The sequence below is a fragment of the Rhinoderma darwinii genome, chromosome 11 (genome assembly GCF_050947455.1).
Source record: "Rhinoderma darwinii isolate aRhiDar2 chromosome 11, aRhiDar2.hap1, whole genome shotgun sequence".
NCBI classification, from domain to species: domain Eukaryota; kingdom Metazoa; phylum Chordata; class Amphibia; order Anura; family Rhinodermatidae; genus Rhinoderma; species Rhinoderma darwinii.
Window position 1 is genome coordinate 8,738,532 of NC_134697.1, and position 20,434 is coordinate 8,758,965.

Here is a 20,434-nt window from a genome sequence, read left to right on the forward strand (position 1 = left end):
ACTACTACTGTAACCACCACCACCACTACCACCACCACCACTACTACTACTACTACTACTACTCCTCCTCCTCAGTATATGAAACACATACTCAGTAATATTTGTTAAAAGATTAAATCAATTAACATACATGTTTCCATGTGTTTCCACCATCTGATGAGATGAACATATTAGTATCTGTTGAAGAGAGTTCAGGACCAATATTACCTGTGAAAGATACACATTGTTACACATCAGCCTCAATCCTTGTTCACATACATTGATAAACTGACTGAAGACACCGATGACCTCATTTCTACATAACTTTGGTCCTCTGACTGAGGTGTAAGGAAGGAAATAATTAGTTTTTCTTCATACACAATTTGCCATTGTTGCCTGAAGGGGGTATTTTGCCTCTTAACCAACAAGGTCAACCTGGGAGAAGTTGAACTTGGGGGATATGTCTTTTTCCACCCACAAATTAGTTGCTTGTCGTTTGCGATTTTTTTTGTTGGTGCAGTTTACCCTAAAAACTGGAATAAACTGCTTTGGTGAAAATTGCACAGGTTAAAAAGTCAAATCTAAAACTGGAAATTTGTGCAAAAATTTTCAGCATTTGTCTTCTTACTCCAAAAAGAAAAACAGGTGGGAAAAATGTGCCTGTTCCAACTATACATTTACTTTTAGACCCAATAATTAAAAGGTAAAGGTTAAAAGAAGGGACAAATTGGTGGCACAAATGTCCGGCTGCTCATAGCAAGCGCAAAAAGAAACAAATTTAATTGGTGCAAAATATTCCAATATTAATATTTTCAACTCAAAACTTCACACCAATTCAATAGGTGCAAGAAAGATGCCACTACTATAATATTATAAATTGGCCCAGATGGTATTTCTTGCACATGCAGGCGCCAGCTGACAATTTGACATCTGCTACATCTACAGCCCATTCTTCGCATTGGTAATAATGTTTTTTTCTAATTCAAAAAGACGGGAAACGTATAAACAAGTTTCACCCTGAAATCCTTCAAATCATTCGACTCAACATCTACTAACTGCACCAAATGTCACATACAGTAGACTCGCACTCCCTTTCCCAATAAATGATTTTCTTGCTACAACAAATATATGACTGACGGGTGATGTGATGTGGAAAAATATGATATTTGACGCTGTAATAAATTGTCAGATTTTTCTGTGCCCCTTTGTTACACACAGCTACGCCAATTTATGAAACTAAATAGAAAATATTGGACCAGATGGAGACACTTAGGAGCAGGGGGGGATAAAGGCAGGAGACGAATATATAGATGGCCGTGTCTGATATTTTTTGGAATCTGACTGAGCTGCAATACTAAAAGCAACCTAGCGAGAAGGGTTACACTTTTTCTGGAAAAAATACAAATAATTTTTTTCATACAATCTATTTAATTGTTACAGACATTAGTTTGCAAAACAGCTCTCCTCTAAAAAGAAGAAAACTGTCTCTCTAGTGTCACCTATGGGTGACTTCTCTGTAAGTTAATGTCCGACCCTTTATAGAGCATTTGGTTTAATAGCCAAACTAGAGACACCCATCTGTAGACAGCAATGATTGCTCCTCATCAGGACAGCGTAGGGTTCTGGTTGGCTAAATGAGATACCTTTGTAGGTGCTGATTCTTCTTGTGGAGATCCAGATGGTAGGGAGTCTTAAGAGCAATGCTCCCAGGAAAAAGTATGAAAAATTACTCTCCTCCAGAAGGAAGAAAACGGTCCATCTAGCGCCACCTATAGGTGCATACTTTGTATGTTAATGTCTGACCCTTTATAGAGCCTTGAAAAATGATAATAGGCCAACCAGAGACATCCATCTGTAGACAACACGTATTCAGAGTTGTTTATCCTTATCAGTCCAAAGTAGGGTTCTGGTGGGCTGAATGAGATACCTTTGGAGCAGCTCTTGGAAGTTGCCGATTCTCCTTGTGGAGATCCAGCTAGTATTGAGTCTTAAGAGCAATGCTCTCTGGGAAAGAGTATGCAAAATAGCTCTCCTCCAGAAGAAAGAAAACTGTCTCTCTAGTGCCACCTAGATGTCTGGAGAATCGGTACTAGTCAAGAGCTACAGACATTAGTAACATTCCTTATAAGAGAATTCTCATTTCCAACGGTCCTGCCATTATATAATTTTTTTAGTTATGATATCAACAGTGCTCTTCACATTCTTTATTGTTACACTAGATTGAAGAGATCCTTGTTAGATCACCTCAGGATTCATTTTAGTCATAATCCAGCTCTGTAAACAGTAATGGTTCAATCCAAAAGCCAGAAAAACATTCTGTTGAGACCGTCGTCCCTAACGGAGACCAGGACTCATGTTGACAGGGCAGCAACATTTTTGTCATTTGTAATATTGTGAGCTATGAGGCTCATTTCCATTGAAGACTAATCCTGGGAACCTTGACGTTCTGTATTCACTCACATTGGTTTCACTTATATTTTCATTTCCTGTGGTCAAGTGAAAACAGTCGATAAGAATTTTCCTAAAACTTTTGAATATCTCCTCTTCAGTTTTGGTTCCATAGTAAGTTCCATAGTAGAATATTCCTTAGAATCTCTGCAGGGTTATATTGACGAAGGCCCAAGTGACGAATGTTTATATTGGCGTAAGATTGTTAAAATGATCCAAATCAGTGAAAGTTGCAAACCTTGTCCCCCTAGAATACAAGTAATGCCAAAAGTATCTGACATCCCCCATTGAAATAATGTTTTATCTTAAACTGAGCCGTAAGTTCATGTGAAATGGGTTTCCCACTTTAGGCAATCGTCCCCTTACAAAAAGCTGTTCATAGGGGGTCCTGCTTCTTAGATCCCAAGTGATCAGTTGTAATCTGTGGGGGAATCCGAGAGTAATTCATTTACAGTGCCACCGCAGGTGAAATGAAGCATTACACAATCCTCATTGAAATCAATGGGCTGAACCTGTAATGCACAGATGTGTTGGGTCCTCTAGAGGGAGAGACTTACTTTATAGTCACCCTCTCACTGGCTAAAAGATGAGGGTCCGGATGTCCCTGTTCTTTTAGTCTTAGTATTTCATATGTTAGATCATATGCGCTCCAGAGCCGCTCATCCAACAGAAGATGGGAGAATGCAGCCATTTTTGAGGCAACAAAGAGCTCTCTATGGTCACTCGGACACTGGCACTGACCAGGATTCATAGAATATAGTAAGATTGCAATTTTTTGAAACAAATATGTAGTGTATTAATAGTGAACTCAGAATCGCATCACTTAAAGAAACACTGAACAAATATTTGGAAATATTTCACAGCATATTATTTTATAATTACCTGAGGCAACAATAAGCCAAGGTGCAGTCACTTTGCTAGAAATGCTACCAGAGTTATAGGGATTCTCAGACATCTGCAAATTGAAATGTAGGGAGCAGAAGGGCTAAAGATAAAAAAACAAAACAAAAAAAAAACAGGTTTAAGTCTACAGTGCCATAAGTCGTAACCAAACCATAACCAAAATTGTATATAGTCAGTATTCCGAGAAGATTGTGACGGAGGTATGAAAAAAACACAAGAGTTCAAACTATTAAATAGAGACATAATAAGAATAATGAATCTATCAACAGCAGCTTGTTGACAGTTTCCACAAAGCAAAATGCTGAGGCTTTTTTACGAGCAGAGTGATGCCTTTAAATATGACAATATACTGCAATACATTAGTATTACAGTGTATTGTACCAGCGATCCAACGATCGCTGGTTTAGGTCCCCTAGTGGGGATGATAGAATGTGTTAAAAAAAAGTGAAATAAAGTTATTAGTAGTGGAAAAAAAAAAAAGTTTTTTAAAAATGTTTTTCCTCTGAAGTAATGTAAAAAATAAAAAAAATGATCAAAATTGGTATCGCCGCATCCGTAAAAGTCAGAACTATTACAATATACTATTATTTAACTTGTACGGTGAACGCCGTGAAAACAAAAAATTGTAACCGTCAAAATCGGGTTCAAAAAGTTGTATGTACCAAAAAAAATTACCAATTAAAACTACAGCTTGTCCCGCAAAAAATAAACCCCCACACCGCTCAATCCACGAAAAAAAATAAAACCGTTATGGCTCTCCAAATGCGGTGAAACAAAACTATTTTATTTTTTTTTAACAAAAAAGTTAAGTTGTTGTTTTTACCACACGGTGAAACCCTAAAAACAAAAGCCAAAAAACAATGGAGGAATCACAGTTTATTGCAATTTCAGCCGGCAAATAATTTTTTTGCCGTTTCCCAGTACAGTACATGGTACTTTAAATTGTACCAATAAAAACGACAACTCCACCCGCAAAAAAAAAGCCCTCACACCGCCCTATTGATGGAAAAATAAAAACATTATGGCTCTTGGAAGGCGGGGTGTGAAAAACAAAAATGAAAAATTTAATATTGGCTCAGTCCTTAAGGGGTTCAAGAGAAGTTCTTGGCAGCAGTTGTCTGCTCAGGCTCACAAAAGGGTGTCTTAGTGGGGGACGTCCCCCTGTCAGTCCTGATGGGAAAACCCCTTTAATTTTTTATGGTGAAACATTGTTAAACATTTAGCTCATTTTGGAAACAACAACTAAGTTCATTTGGAACTGACCAGAAGACAGTTGACTGGATTCCCCTTTAAATCGGTATCTGGTGCCGGCAGCAGGCGCCAGTCCCGGCCCTTATTGTACGTAATAAAGGTTTTCACACGTTCATCAACCTTTTTGTTGGCCAAGAACACTCCGTTTACCCCAGCTACCTAGGAAAAAAGATCAGAGGAGCAACAGATGAGAAGACGGAGAGGAGCCTCTTACATCCTCCAAGGTGACCGTGAATCACTCAACAACCGATCACCGGCTGCCTGACCTACAGTCCTCACCATACTCCTGTATATATATAGTATGGACCCGTACTATTGATGTTGGCTACAGACTATTAGTGTATGATATATGATATGGTCTCTGGCCCCGATGTGAACTCTGATTTGTGGTCCAATTGTAATCCTCTTCTATAGGAAAGGGACGTTGGGTTTTGGTTAGTCACCAAGGTCTCAGTGAAACTGGCTACCTATAGATCTTCAACTTGTAATTACAATGAATTCTTAAAAATGAATCTTTGATGTTTTCTTCAGTTTGAACTTGTTTTAATTGTATCTTCATGTAGTGGAGCTGGGTTTGTCATACAGCACAATTCAAGGGCATGTTATATTAGGTAAATCTATTGCTTTATCTGTACTCAGAGGGAACAGTGCAAAAACAACACAGTGACCAAAAGTGTGGGGGCCCATTCACACTGTTGTGAGGCTGGTTTATTATTGTGAAAAAAGGGAAGGGTTCCCATAAGAGTAAAAAGGATTCCCTGTGTAAGGCCCCATGCACACGAACGTGCTTTTGCAGGCGCAATTCCCCGAAGATCCATGGGAGAATTGCGGCCCCATTTATTTCTATGGGGCCATGCACACGACCGTGGTTTCCACGGTCCATGCATGGCCCAGGAGCCCGGACCGCAGAAAGAACGGGCATGTCTTATTACGGCCGTGTTCTGCGGTCCAGCCTCATAGGAAACAATGGACGCGACCATGTGCACGGCCCGCGATTTGCTGGCGGCTCGCGGGTGACAGTCCGCGGCCGGCCGACCCGAAAATTACGGACGTGCACGTGGCTACCGTCGTGTGCATGAGGCCTAATTACGGAGCCATTCACTTCTATTGACCACGGACACATTTACGGGAAGGTGCCCGTGCCATAGAAAGCCTCCACAAAATATACGACATGGCCGATCTTTTGCTTTTTACGGACCGTGCTCCCATACTGTTGGAGCATGGGCCGAAAACGTGTGTGGCTGTCCGTGGCCGCCAGCGTCCGGCCGCGCTCTTAATCACGGACCGTGATTAAGGGCACGGCCGTGTGCATTAAGCCTAAGGGCATGGCCAGACGTGGCGGAACTGATCTGGAATTCCGCTGCGGCCAGTCCGCTGCGGAAATCCGCAGCGGACATTTTCTCCATTGGCTTCCCCACCCTTTTAGTTAGGTTCGTACACACGTGGCGGAAAACTCCGCTGCGGACCATAGGCTGCGGTGCGGAATTTGGTGTCCACAGCATACACTGACTGTTGCGGACGTGTAGCTGACTTTTTGCGGACTTATTGCGGAATTTCTCCATTGACTTCAATGGAGATTCAAAATTCCGCAATGAAATCCGCAGATGTTATGTGTGTTGTGTTGTGGATTGCTTTCACGAACAGGATATTTCTTCATTTTGGCTGGACATATGTATTTCGAGATCTATAGCCAGACTGAGATGAAATGTTTTAAAAGACAGCAGGAAGTTCTCTTCACCTGAATACGCAGCGGCTAATCCACAGCAATTTACTTCACATTTTAGGCAATGGCGCAACGGAATCTGCAACACGGATTATGTGCGGCATTGATGCGGCCATGCCCTAACTCTCATGGGATCTCCTCTGGCAAGAAATGTACAGTCCTACCAAATTGTGTCTATGAGAATGATCTCTTAAAAGGCTTTTTCACGAGTTTCCATTGATGGCCTATCCTAAGAATAAGTCTTTAATGTGCGATCTATGGGGGTCTAACCACCAAGACCCTCTGTGATAAGCAGAATGAAGGGACCATGGTGCTTTTTGGAGCAACGCAACCCCTTAATTGATGTTCCAGACTCAATTGAATATTCATACAAGTCGAACAAGAGTAAAAGGGCTGCAGGGCTTCAGTAAGTCGATCGGGATCTCAAGGGTTGGACCACCTCAGTAAAATATTGATAGCTTTCATTAACATAAATTTGTGGTTTTTTTTTTTAAGTGAAGCATTTTGCTCTGCTTCATCTGCATGCAAATGGACTTTCAATGATACAGGACCATGCCTACATATACTGTATTAAATATGGAATATTGAGATCAAGCCAACTATTGTCTAAAAGGTATCCAAGTAGCAGCTTATTATGTTAACATGATTGAGTTCCTATCACTGGGACGTGATAGGTTCTCCTCACGCTACATTGTCGGGTCGGACAACATCATTAGTCAAGGAAGGATTCATTGAGTAAAAGAGACATTAGGTGTTCAAAGACCATTTGGAAAAATCTACATTTACAAATACAACCAATTTTATTCATGACCTTCACTGAATACCTCATAAAGGTCAATGACGATGTTCCCTTCAAGGCCACGACTGCTCTTGACGTTCTCCAGGGCAAGCGTGAAATAGACCCCTCTGGTGTCCGAGATGTACAGGTTGTAGGTCTCGTTTTGGTTCCACTCTTGAACTGCAGCAAACACCTGTTTTTCATCCGTACTGATAATGTGCATGTCCTGCCGTTACAGAGGAAGAAGAAGACGATCACTGATCAAAAAGTGGTCAATACAACCAATGGAAATCCACACTATACAGTATAATGGTGAGTCTTATATTAGTACAACCAGTGCGTCATATAAAGCACAATACCTTTGGAAGAGAATATTTTGGAAGTTTAATCTGAGCGAACGCTTCACGCTTATAGGAGACATAGTAACTTGCTCTTCCACCCGAAGTTGCCTAAAAAAAAGTAGTAAAATAACGAAGATCACATTGTAATATTTACACTTTCCATTTAGTAATCACATTTAGAAATATGAAAACATACATCTCAATCTTCACTGGGATCTCTTACATCTCTAACTCTGAACATAGGAGCAATATTATTAGAGTTATATTCTTGTACATCGGGGGCAGTATTATATTAGTTATATTCTTGTATATAGGGGCAGTACTATAGTAGTTATATTCTTGTACATCGGGAACAGTATTATAGTAGTTATATTCTTGTATATAGGGGGCAGTATTATAGTAGTTATATTCTTGTATATAGGAGCAGTATTATAGTAGTTATATTCTTGTATATAGGGACAGTATTATAGTAGTTATATTCTTGTATATAGGGGGCAGTATTATAGTAGTTATATTCTTGTATATAGGGGGCAGTATTATAGTAGTTATATTCTTGTATATAGGAGCAGTATTATAGTAGTTATATTCTTGTATATAGGGGGCAGTATTATAGTAGTTATATTCTTGTATATAGGGGGCAGTATTATAGTAGTTATATTCTTGTATATAGGAGCAGTATTATAGTAGTTATATTCTTGTATATAGGAGCAGTATTATAGTAGTTATATTCTTGTATATAGGGGGCAGTATTATAGTAGTTATATTCTTGTATATAGGAGCAGTATTATAGTAGTTATATTCTTGTATATAGGGGGCAGTATTATAGTAGTTATATTCTTGTATATAGGGGGCAGTATTATAGTAGTTATATTCTTGTATATAGGGGGCAGTATTATAGTAGTTATATTCTTGTATATAGGAGCAGTATTATAGTAGTTATATTCTTGTATATAGGGGGCAGTATTATAGTAGTTATATTCTTGTATATAGGAGCAGTATTATAGTAGTTATATTCTTGTATATAGGGGGCAGTATTATAGTAGTTATATTCTTGTATATAGGGGGCAGTATTATAGTAGTTATATTCTTGTATATAGGGGCAGTATTATAGTAGTTATATTCTTGTATATAGGAGCAGTATTATAGTAGTTATATTCTTGTATATAGGAGCAGTATTATAGTAGTTATATTCTTGTATATAGGAGGCAGTATTATAGTAGTTATATTCTTGTATATAGGGAGCAGTATTATAGTAGTTATATTCTTGTATATAGGAGCAGTATTATAGTAGTTATATTCTTGTATATAGGGAACAGTATTATAGTAGTTATATTCTTGTATATAGGGGCAGTATTATAGTAGTTATATTCTTGTATATAGGGGCAGTACTATAGTAGTTATATTCTTGTATATAGGGGGCAGTATTATAGTAGTTATATTCTTGTATATAGGGGGCAGTATTATAGTAGTTATATTCTTGTATATAGGGGGCAGTATTATAGTAGTTATATTCTTGTATATAGGGGCAGTATTATAGTAGTTATATTCTTGTATATACGGGCAGTATTATAGTAGTTATATTCTTGTATATAGGGGGCAGTATTATGGTAGTTATATTCTTGTATATAGTAGCAGTATTATAGCAGTTATAGTCTTGTATATAGGGGCAATATTATAGTAGTTATATTATTGTATATAGGAGGTAGTATAATAGTAGTTATATTCTTGTATATAGGAGCAGTATTATAGTAGTTATATTCTTGTATATAGGGGCAGTATTATAGTAGTTATATTCTTGTATATAGGGGGCAGTATTATAGTAGTTATATTCCTGTATATAGGAGGCAGTATTATAGTAGTTATATTCTTGTATATAGGAGCAGTATTATAGTAGTTATATTCTTGCATATAGAGGCAGTATTATAGTAGTTATATTCTTGTAAATAGGGGGCAGTATTATAGTAGTTATATTCTTGTATATACGGGCAGTATTATAGTAGTTATATGCTTGTATATAGGAGCAGTATTATAGTAGTTATATTCTTGTATATAGGGGGCAGTATTATAGTAGTTATATTCTTGTATATAGGGAGCAGTATTATAGTAGTTATATTCTTGTATATAGGGGGCAGTATTATAGTAGTTATATTCTTGTATATAGGGAGCAGTATTATAGTAGTTATATTCTTGTATATAGGGGGCAGTATTATAGTAGTGATCTTCTTGTATATAGGGAGCAGTATTATAGTAGTTATATTCTTGTATATAGAGGCAGTATTATAGTAGTTATATTCTTGTAAATAGGGGGCAGTATTATAGTAGTTATATTCTTGTATATAGGGGGCAGTATTATAGTAGTTATATTCTTGTATATAGGGAGCAGTATTATAGTAGTTATATTCTTGTATATAGGGGGCAGTATTATAGTAGTTATATTCTTGTATATAGGGAGCAGTATTATAGTAGTTATATTCTTGTATATAGGGGGCAGTATTATAGTAGTGATCTTCTTGTATATAGGGAGCAGTATTATAGTAGTTATATTCTTGTATATAGAGGCAGTATTATAGTAGTTATATTCTTGTAAATAGGGGGCAGTATTATAGTAGTTATATTCTTGTATATAGGGGGCAGTATTATAGTAGTTATATTCTTGTATATAGGAGCAGTATTATAGTAGTTATATTCTTGTATATAGGGGGCAGTATTATAGTAGTGATCTTCTTGTATATAGGGAGCAGTATTATAGTAGTTATATTCTTGTATATAGGGGGCAGTATTATAGTAGTTATATTCTTGTATATAGGGAGCAGTATTATAGTAGTTATATTCTTGTATATAGGGGGCAGTATTATAGTAGTGATCTTCTTGTATATAGGGAGCAGTATTATAGTAGTTATATTCTTGTATATAGAGGCAGTATTATAGTAGTTATATTCTTGTAAATAGGGGGCAGTATTATAGTAGTTATATTCTTGTATATAGGGGGCAGTATTATAGTAGTTATATTCTTGTATATAGGAGCAGTATTATAGTAGTTATATTCTTATATATAGGAGCAGCATTATAGTAGTTATATTCTTGTATATAGGAGCAGTATTATAGTAGTTATATTCATGTATATAGGGGGCAGTATTATAGGAGTTATATTTTTGTATATAATGGGGAGTATTATAGTAGTTATATTCTTGTATATAGGGGCAGTATTATAGTAGTTATATTCTTGTATATAGGGGGCAGTATTATAGTAGTTATATTCTTGTATATAGGGAGCAGTATTATAGTAGTTATATTCTTGTATATAGGGGGCAGTATTATAGTAGTGATCTTCTTGTATATAGGGAGCAGTATTATAGTAGTTATATTCTTATATATAGGGGCAGTATTATAGTAGTTATATTCTTGTATATAGGGGGCAGTATTATAGTAGTTATATTCTTGTATATAGGAGGCAGTATTATAGTAGTTATATTCTTGTATATAGGGGGCAGTATTATAGTAGTTATATTCTTGTATATAGGAGCAGCATTATAGTAGTTATATTCTTGTATATAGGAGCAGTATTATAGTAGTTATATTCATGTATATAGGGGGCAGTATTATAGGAGTTATATTCTTGTATATAATGGGGAGTATTATAGTAGTTATATTCTTGTATATAGGGGCAGTATTATAGTAGTTATATTCTTGTATATAGGAGCAGTATTATAGTAGTTATATTCTTGTATATAGGGGCAGTATTATAGTAGTTATATTCTTGTATATAGGAGGCAGTATTATAGTAGTTATATTCTTGTATATAGGAAGCAGTATTATAGTAGTTATATTCTTATATATAGGGGCAGTATTATAGTAGTTATATTCTTGTATATAGGAGGCAGTATTATAGTAGTTATATTCTTGTATATAGGGGGCAGTATTATAGTAGTTATATTCTTGTATATAGGAGCAGTATTATAGTAGTTATATTCTTGTATATAGGGGCAGTATTATAGTAGTTATATTCTTGTATATAGGAGGCAGTATTATAGTAGTTATATTCTTGTATATAGGAAGCAGTATTATAGTAGTTATATTCTTATATATAGGGGCAGTATTATAGTAGTTATATTCTTGTATATAGGAGGCAGTATTATAGTAGTTATATTCTTGTATATAGGGGGCAGTATTATAGTAGTTATATTCTTGTATATAGGAGCAGTATTATAGTAGTTATATTCTTGTATATAGAAGCAGTATTATAGTAGTTATATTCTTGCATATAGGGGCTGTATTATAGTAGTTATATTCTTATACATAGTATATTCTAGTGAAAACACCTTCCAGAGCCTAAACTGGGGTCAGAGCAGCTATTCCCTCCCTTTTACCAGGGAGACACACACAATAAGTACATTATTTAACAGTGGAAAACAATAAGCACAGAGTAAAGGTAAAGCGAATATGGTATCATAATGGGATTCAGAATAATGAAAAGAGTATTTAGCACAACATACACATTATTTTTTTTTAATGGAGTCCATGACCTCAGAATAAAAGGTTCACGGAATGACAACCCATCATCTTTCCATACCTCCAAGCTATGATGACATTGCTGGCATTGAAACCATTGAAACTGTAATGCAGACTGTTAAGATGATATATATATATATATATATATATATATATATATATATACACCCTCGTGTATACACCAATCCTATAGTGCTTCTCGGTATCTGCAGAGATTCATAAAGTATCTGGTGTAATTCTGCAGGAGATTTCACTGTGTTGTGTCTGATAACTCTCTTACTGTATATCACATTAACTTCACGGAGGCTTCTGGATTAAATGGTGTGCAATAAAATTGATATACTCGTAGCAAGAGGCAAAAAAAAAAATACAAGAAACGCTGAGCCCACACATGACATAGATATTGGTCATCTGAAATTTCTGGAAATGACAAGGGGCCGCTCGCTCGGCCAAAAATGAGACTGACTCTATGATTTGATTATTAGACGCTAAGCAGTAAAATGGAACAAATGCAACGATTGTGGCGACACGTAGTGATGGAGAGGTGAATATCTGGTAACAGCTGCTTTGTGTCATGACCACCGGGATTCAATTCCATTAAAAGAGAAACATGCTCTGCAGTAATATCGTGTCGCTTAGGGGAGAAAACAGGTATTATCTATGATATTGACAGAAGACGAATAAAGAACAATAACACCTGCTGTAATGAGGAAAGGAATGACTTGGAGGAACTGGCTGAGTTTCAAGGTTTTGATGAATGAAGCATCCTCAATTTCAAATGTACGCCCGCAGCGGCCTTACAAAGCAGACATTGAAGGTGGAGCTCGTGGACGAGACAAAAGTTTCTGTAGGTTTCAGAGAAAAGAGTCTATGTCTCAATGCAGGTAAATTCACTGATGAGATACACGAGAGAGCCTACACCTAAAATCTTATAGGAAATGGTGGTAAAATATCACACATCTACTGCTATAACCTACTAACATGCTTCATTTAAACTCAACAATCCAATAGCTATCCTCCCGACCCCCATTAAAAAGCTTGGATCAGTCGAGGGTGCATAACCCTTTTCGTAGGAAGAGGAGAATAAGGTACTGCCAGATACCTCTGAAATTTTCAGGCACCTCTAGGCACTCTCTCAGCACCTCTAGGAACGACTTAGGCTCTCTAGGCACTTCTAGTCACTCTAGGCACCTCTAGGCACTCTCCAGGCACTTTCTCAGCACCTCTAGGAACTCTCTAGGCTCTCCAGGCATCTCTAGGCACTCTCCAGACACCCTCTCTGCACTCTCCAGGCACCCCTAAGCTCTCTAGGCACCTCTAGGCATTCCAGGCACCTCTAGGCACTCTCCAGGCACCTCTAGGAACTCTCTAGGCTCTCCAGGTACCTCTAGGCACTCTCCAGGCACCTCTATGCACTCTCTCAGCACCTCTAGGAACTCTCTAGGCTCTCCAGGCACCTCTAGGCACTCCAGGCACTCTCTAGGCTCTCCAGGCACTCTCTAGGCTCTCCAGGCACTCTCTAGGCTCTCCAGGCACCTCTAGGCACTCCAGGCACCTCTAGGCACTCTCCAGGCACCTCTAGGCTCTCCATGCATCTTATCTCCTGGGTATCAAAGGATTAAACATGCTTCGATTTCAATGGAGATAGTCATGAACATGAATGGTAATTTTTACATTAAGGGTAGGAAGACACACAGCGTATTTAGGGTGGATACACTGCGTCAAGCTGCGCAGCGTATCCGCCCTGAACACCGTAGGGAATGCCGTCCGAAAACCCGCACCACACTGTGGTTCGTTTTTTCGGATGTAAATTCCGCTACGTAAATTATTGCACTTACCCTCTCCCTCCTGAGACGTCCACTGCGGCCTCCCTTGATGATGTTGCAGGCCATGTGACAGCTGTAGCCTGTGATTGGCTGCAGCGGTCACATGGCCTGCTACGTCATCCAGGTAGGCCAGACTGGAGAAGAAGCAGGGAAGTCTATTTTTTTTTCTCACTTGCGATTTCTGTGGCAGAATCCCTGCGATTCCGTCACAAATATCGCAACACACACTACTTTGTTACGGGTTTAAGCACCCCAATGAATTCAATGGGAAAACCCTCAACAGAAGAGCTGTGATTCCGCTGCATTAATGGACATGCTGCAATTGAAGACACTGCACCGCAGGTCACTTTTTATGCTTTTTTTCGGCTGCATTGTGTGGGGGCGAGATTTGTTGAAATATCACCCACACTGTTGCTACTGTAATACGTGGCGGATTTTCCGCAATGAGTCCAGTGTTTATGCTGTGTGTGTTCGTATCCTTAATCTTTGTCGGAATGCGCCTTATCAGCCTCCGCACCTGAAAATGCCATCGTTTTCTGCTCAACGAGTGACGATTGGGGGTAAACTGTCAAAAGCTATGCATCCTGTTGATGAATATAGCATAGAAAATGAATACGGGTTCATCAGCAATAGTAAACATGCCCCATTGGGGCAGATTTACGAATACTATCTAAGTTTTGGATAGCGTAAACTTAGACAAGACAGTCAGAAAACGCAGCAAATTTTTTAAAGTAGTGTATGTTGTATGATAAATCTGGCGCATCTTGCTAGACATGTAAGACACCTTTGTCTTCATTATACCTATTATTTGTCTTAGTTTATGACAGTTTTTTGCTACTAAGTTTTGGTGCGTTTTGGCACACAATGTTACATTTCAAGCCACACTCCTTTCCAAAAGACAACACCCCCTTTCCGGCTAAGTCAATCATGTCGATCACGTAAAAAAAAGGGGTCTACACTTCTTGCGCATAGTGAACAATGAGGCTATGTTCACACGTTTAAAGTGTAGCTAAACGTTTGATAAACTTCTGACATGTCATAGTGACATGTCAGAAGTTTGGATTGGTGGGGGTCCGAGCACTGAGACCCCCACTAATCGCTAGAACGAAGCAGCTGAAGGTCTCGTGTGAGCGCTCCGCCGCTTCGTGTCTCTGCCTTTTTCCAGAAATAAATGTATCGGTGTACGGACTCAATACAAAGTCTATGAGTCCGTACTCTGATGCATCGGCTTTCCGGAAAAAGCCCAACAGACACGAAGCGGCTGAGCGCTCACACGAGTGCTTCAGCTGCTTTGTTCTAGCGATTGTTGGGGGTCTCAGTGCTCGGACCCCCACCAATCCAAACTTCTGATATGTCACTATGACCTGTCAGAAGTTTGTCAAACGTTTAGCTGCACTTTAACAAAAAATGACTGAAAGTACGGAGCTGTTTTCAAGGGAAAACAGCCTCTGATTTTCAGCCGTTTTTTAAGCAACTTGCGTTTTTTTGTGGCCGTTTTTGGAGCTGTTTTTCTATTGAGTCAATGAAAAACGGCTCCAAAAAATTCTGTTTAGTACAAGTTTAACTCCCCCCCCCCTCCTACCCACCCAAAGGTAGGAAGGAAAAAAAAAAGGGTGAGCACTGTAATGACAAGGAATAAAAAAAAAATACACAAAAATGTGTCTTAATTTCGAAGTCCAGAACTAACCTGGTCCTTACGGGTTTAAATGATCCGGAAGAATATTTTATGCTGCAGGTCGGCTTTACATTGCATTGCACCAAGTGAACCAAAGGATTGTTAATGCAAACGCTACAAATCTCTAGTTCTGATCCCGAGGACAAAAAGATTCAGCAATGAATTATATTCTGGGTGTTTTGTGACCTTGTCTGTGTATTTTTATCCTCTCCTGCCTCATCCAACAAAACACAAGGTCAGGCCTCAGAGATATGCTGCCATCCTCGGCTTTATGTCACAATAAATCTCATTCACCCCTCCGGTTTTCAACACGTTTGCTAATGTACAAATTGAGCTGTAATTATGTATAGTTGTATTTTTATATAAAGTAAATCTCTAAACGTCTGGCAATGCTAACAAATGATTAAGCAAAATAAATACAATATAAAAGTATAAATTATATAAACATTACAAAAAGCAAAAAATGAAAGCTAAAATAACAGATAGAAAAAATTACAAACTTAACTCTGGATTGGATTGCTTTGACTTTACTACAAACCTCTACATTTAGAGTTTTTTTTTTTTGGGATAGTGGCATTGATCGTGAGGACAGTGTGGTGGCTTAGTGGTTAGGGTCACAATCTGTGGGTGTGTGGACCCCCTGGGCCGCACCGCCGTAGCGGGATGGCAGTTGGCCAAACTACAGTGTACCAAGTTAATATATATATATAGTCCAAGCACAAGGGTACCTGTGATAGTCCACACAGTAGCAACGCCCAGGCACAGATGGGATCTTGACGGCAGGTGATGCAGACGAGACAGATGACACCAGACAAGGTGTAACACAGCAGACGTGGCAGATGGCAGAACTCGACTCCAACACTACAGCGGGCACAGGAACAACTACAGCACGGGATACAGGTAGCAGGGTACGGGAACAACGGGGACAGGATAACACTAAGGGACTATTTGCATAACTAACAGAGGAATACGAACAACGCTCAGGCAATGTGGAGTGGTAGTGAGCGCTGGCGTCTCCTGGGGAAGAGATGCGAACCAGCGCTCACTGCGGCCATCGGGGTGGTGAGTAGTCCCAACGGTCCGCCGCTGTGGATGTTACAGTTAGTACTGTCGCCTTGCGGGTCCTGATTTGGAGTCTAGCCAATGACAACATCTGCATCTCCATGTTTTATTGTAGGTTTTGTGGTTTCCTTTGACATTCCAAAAATATTCTGATGGGTCAATTCGTTCCTAAGAAATTGTATACTGTGTGTATGTCTTAGATAGGCTGATTAGATTATCAGCCCCATTTCGGACAAGGACTGATGCCAATCTCTGTAAAAAACTGTGAAATACGTTCACGCTTTATAAGCAACGGACTGAAATACTGAGTTGGCAACAGTATCCTTTTAAATGATCAACTAAGATAATGAATACCTGACGCATTTCGTCAAAAGCTCTAGTAGGACAATATGTCTCGTTCACACCAGCCTTTTCGTAGGCTATAGTAATGGTCAGTTGGGTTCCTTAACCCTCCATGTCTGTAAGAGTGATTAAGATTCACAACCAAAATCCATTTGTCATGGTTCACAAGCCGATTACTCATTCCTTACCATCCTCTTGGCTATTGCTGTGGTATGTTTTTGCTGGCCACATGCTGACGAATGTAACCTAATGTGTATGGGGACAGCCCATTGGTTCCCCAAGGATATAAAGACTGGGCATTTCGATCTCTTTTGATGTCAGACAGCAGCTTATCCTTTTTTTCCTTATGGCAGTAAATAAGTTCACCGGGCCGGTCTGAGCGAGTATGTTTTTTAGAGAGCTGGGTTGATGTGGGCCAAATGAACATTTAGATGACCAATATCTTACTGTATGTGTATGGCCAGCACTGGATATACCACAATCATCTGAAATTAAAAATGGCCCCGGCAAAAATTTGAAGATCACACCCAAAAATGTCACCACTCAATAACCTTGTCCTAGGTCCAGTGAAACAAGGTTCTTGAAGTTTCATTGGCGGGGCAGAGATGACCAATTACTTTATCGGCTTCATTCCTGAATGAACACATTTTTCCTACATTGACATCAGCCTGTGTACCAGTCCACCTATAATCATTTTTGCCTTGCTTGACATCAAACATTTTTCCCAGCTTTTGACTTCATGGACCTACTCCAAGTGCTGGGATCTTGGCATCCATTGGGAAAATTATACCTCTTTGCAGGCGTTTAGGATTAGGAGGGGGTCATATTTCACTCCATAATCATGTTTAAACAGCAGCATAGGGGTCTTCATACTCGCATGTGATCATGGTATTTTTGCAGAATGGTGACATCATCAGACTTGATTAGAAATCACAGATACTCGGTAAAAGTCCAGCAAAATGCAATAAGACTTTTTTTTTTTTTTTTAACCCTTTCTTGATGCTATGTGATGTTGTATGGCTCTACTTTTTTTGTATACAGATTATTTTACTAATCCTAGTGTATATTTATGGACTTCTCTTCTGTCTACTGTTTGCAGGCAGATCTAATGCTCCCAGTAGGCTCTTTATTGATGACCGAGCATTCTATAAACTGGCGCAATTTAATGATCCCCCACAATCCGAAGACCATTCCAATATCTTTCATTATCAGAATGGTTACTTGGAAAGTTCCCATATGCTATAACGAAAATCCATATATGAAAATATAACCCAATAAATGTTCAGATTCACATTTCTACTGGTTGGAACCAATTAATTTAGAACTATAGACATAATGATTATCTTAAATCAATCATCATTTATGATCAGACCACCCATGATAATCATTTCATCTTTGGACCTCAGCTTTAGATGACACCATGCCATTTGCTCAGCACATCAAAAGAAATGTTACCCCGTTATGGTTCTCACCAGGAAGTGGATCCTTGAAGCGTAATTGGCTAAACTGAGATACAAAGTCTAAAGAACCTCTCCATTCTTCACCCTGGAACCCCCAAAAGGAGTTATGGTCTTTCCCAGTCATGTTCCCAGGTCGCACTCCCCACAGTAGTCAACTATTGGTGGTGCATGTGCTGTAAAGATGTAGAAGTGATACAGTCACCGATAGAGTGGCAAACAAGAGGAGAAGACAAAGTAGTAACCGGAAGAGGGATCAGAGGTCAAAACCACAATATAAAACAACCAGGTGGCAAATCCAAAGGATCAAGACTAAAGAGACATCCAGAAACAAGGCTAGGGTCAAGGTCAGAACAGGAAAGAGTCCCTAGGTGGATCTGTTTAAAAGCTGCCATTGCGTGATTGTTACGGGGCCAGCAGAGAGTGGTGTTAACCCACTTTGTTTCCAAGGAATTTGACGTAAAGCCAAACTAGGGAGCTGAGTCTAGCCCTAGGAAACCACTAGTTTTCATGCTTTAGCACCTATACAGTGATCTGGACTTTGCTACAGGGGAACCCCAGGTTTCATCCACCAAAATAGTTTCCCTTGGTGACGGCAAACGTTAACAGACGTAGTGCAAACTCAAGAACAGTATGCAGAATCAGGTATAGCAAAAGGTCAGGGCAGGCGGCAGAGGTTCGTCACACATGACCGGCAAGAGGTCAAACACAGGAAATTCAAAAACAACAAGCAAATATCACTAGACAAGCGAAGACCAGGACCCAGGGCAGAGCAGAATGGGAGGTGGCCAAAAGCTGGCCTCAGAGAGGAGCGGCGCTGGCCAGGAGGGTAAAACGCCGCGAGCAGTGATGTTGGCAAAATGGGCTGGTCATCATGGAAACCAGACATGGCCCAAGGTACACAGGGGCCAGCGGTCGCAAGCAGGAAAGTGTCGCTAGATTGTAGCGAGGCGAGTAACAACTCTTTTGGCAAATATAAATAGCGTCAATCTTTGTGACCATGACGACCCTCTATTTTCCCAAATTACGTAAAATCTCTAACATTTTCATTTACTAAAGTGTCTTATGCAATATAAGATCCAGGTCACTAGAAAGCTGCCCCTTTATTGCTCCTCATAATACGGGTGTCCTTTTCTACATCATTGCGGAGTAAATGTCAATCCCCAGCCGTACGAGCACTTCCTCCCAGCCGCAGTATTGTAATAAAGATAATGTGAAAGGCTATATAAGGCGGGATTCACACGACCGGGTCGGGTCCGAGCCCGAGTGCCGGCCGGTAAAATCGGCCATTCTGCCCGGCCGGTTTGCATAAAGTTATGCATCCGTGCCGGGCCGGGCAGATCCGGACAGTGACATCAGCGGCAGCTCCTGAAGGGGAATCCCCATGTGTTCGGGGATTCCGCTTCAGGAGTTTCCCCTGATGTCACTGCCCAGATATGGACAGAGACATCAAGCGCTCTGTCCAGGAGCGGAATCCCCGAACACACGGGGATTCCGCTCCTTCAAGGAGCTAAAGTGCGGCTAGCACATAGCAGAGCAGGGAGATACCTCCCCGCTCTGCTATAGTGGCGTCGCTGCAGTAGTAGCAGCAGCAGCAGCAGCAGCTGCTGCTACTAGCAGCGCCATCGAAGGTGTCGCCGAGCCAGGGTGCTTTTAACAAGCAGGGGAAGGGAGCCAGCGCAGCGCTCCCTCCACCTGCTGTACACCCCGGCCCTGCAACACAGTGTGCAGCGATGCCATTCGTCAGAATGGCATCAACTCCTCCTCCTCACATGCACTCTGCGCTGTGAGGAGGAGGAGATAGAGCGCAAGCCACGGGAAACCCGGCCATCACTCGGAACACATTCCGGTGATGGCCGTGTAATACCCGGCCCCATAGACTTCTATGGGAGCCGGGCGGCCGGGTGTCCGGGCAAAGATAGAGCATGTCCTATTTTTTGACGGCCGGATTTTCCGGCCGTCAAAAAATCGGTCGTGTGAATAGCCCCATTAGGGGTCTATCATTCCTAATGCAGCCGGGTGCCGGCCGATTTATGAACGGCCGGCACCCGGACGGGAAACCCTGCCGTGTGAATGAGGCCTTATTTTAGAGAATTTCGATTAAAAATACAATTTAAGGAAAAGTAGCCAAAATGGTAAA

The 20,434-nt window shown here is 40.0% G+C and overlaps 1 protein-coding gene across 1 annotated transcript in view; it reads right to left on the bottom strand.

The window, feature by feature from the left end:
- The window catches only part of SORCS3 (sortilin related VPS10 domain containing receptor 3), a 550,689-nt gene that overhangs the window by 118,361 nt on the left and 411,894 nt on the right, over positions 1-20,434 (bottom strand). Inside the window, exons 8-12 of the mRNA XM_075842847.1 lie at positions 7,442-7,531; positions 7,129-7,308; positions 4,594-4,740; positions 3,310-3,412; positions 131-207 (exon numbers count right to left, since the gene is read on the bottom strand). Of these exons, the coding sequence (XP_075698962.1) occupies positions 131-207; positions 3,310-3,412; positions 4,594-4,740; positions 7,129-7,308; positions 7,442-7,531 (597 nt within the window). The remainder of the gene's footprint in view (positions 1-130; positions 208-3,309; positions 3,413-4,593; positions 4,741-7,128; positions 7,309-7,441; positions 7,532-20,434) is intronic.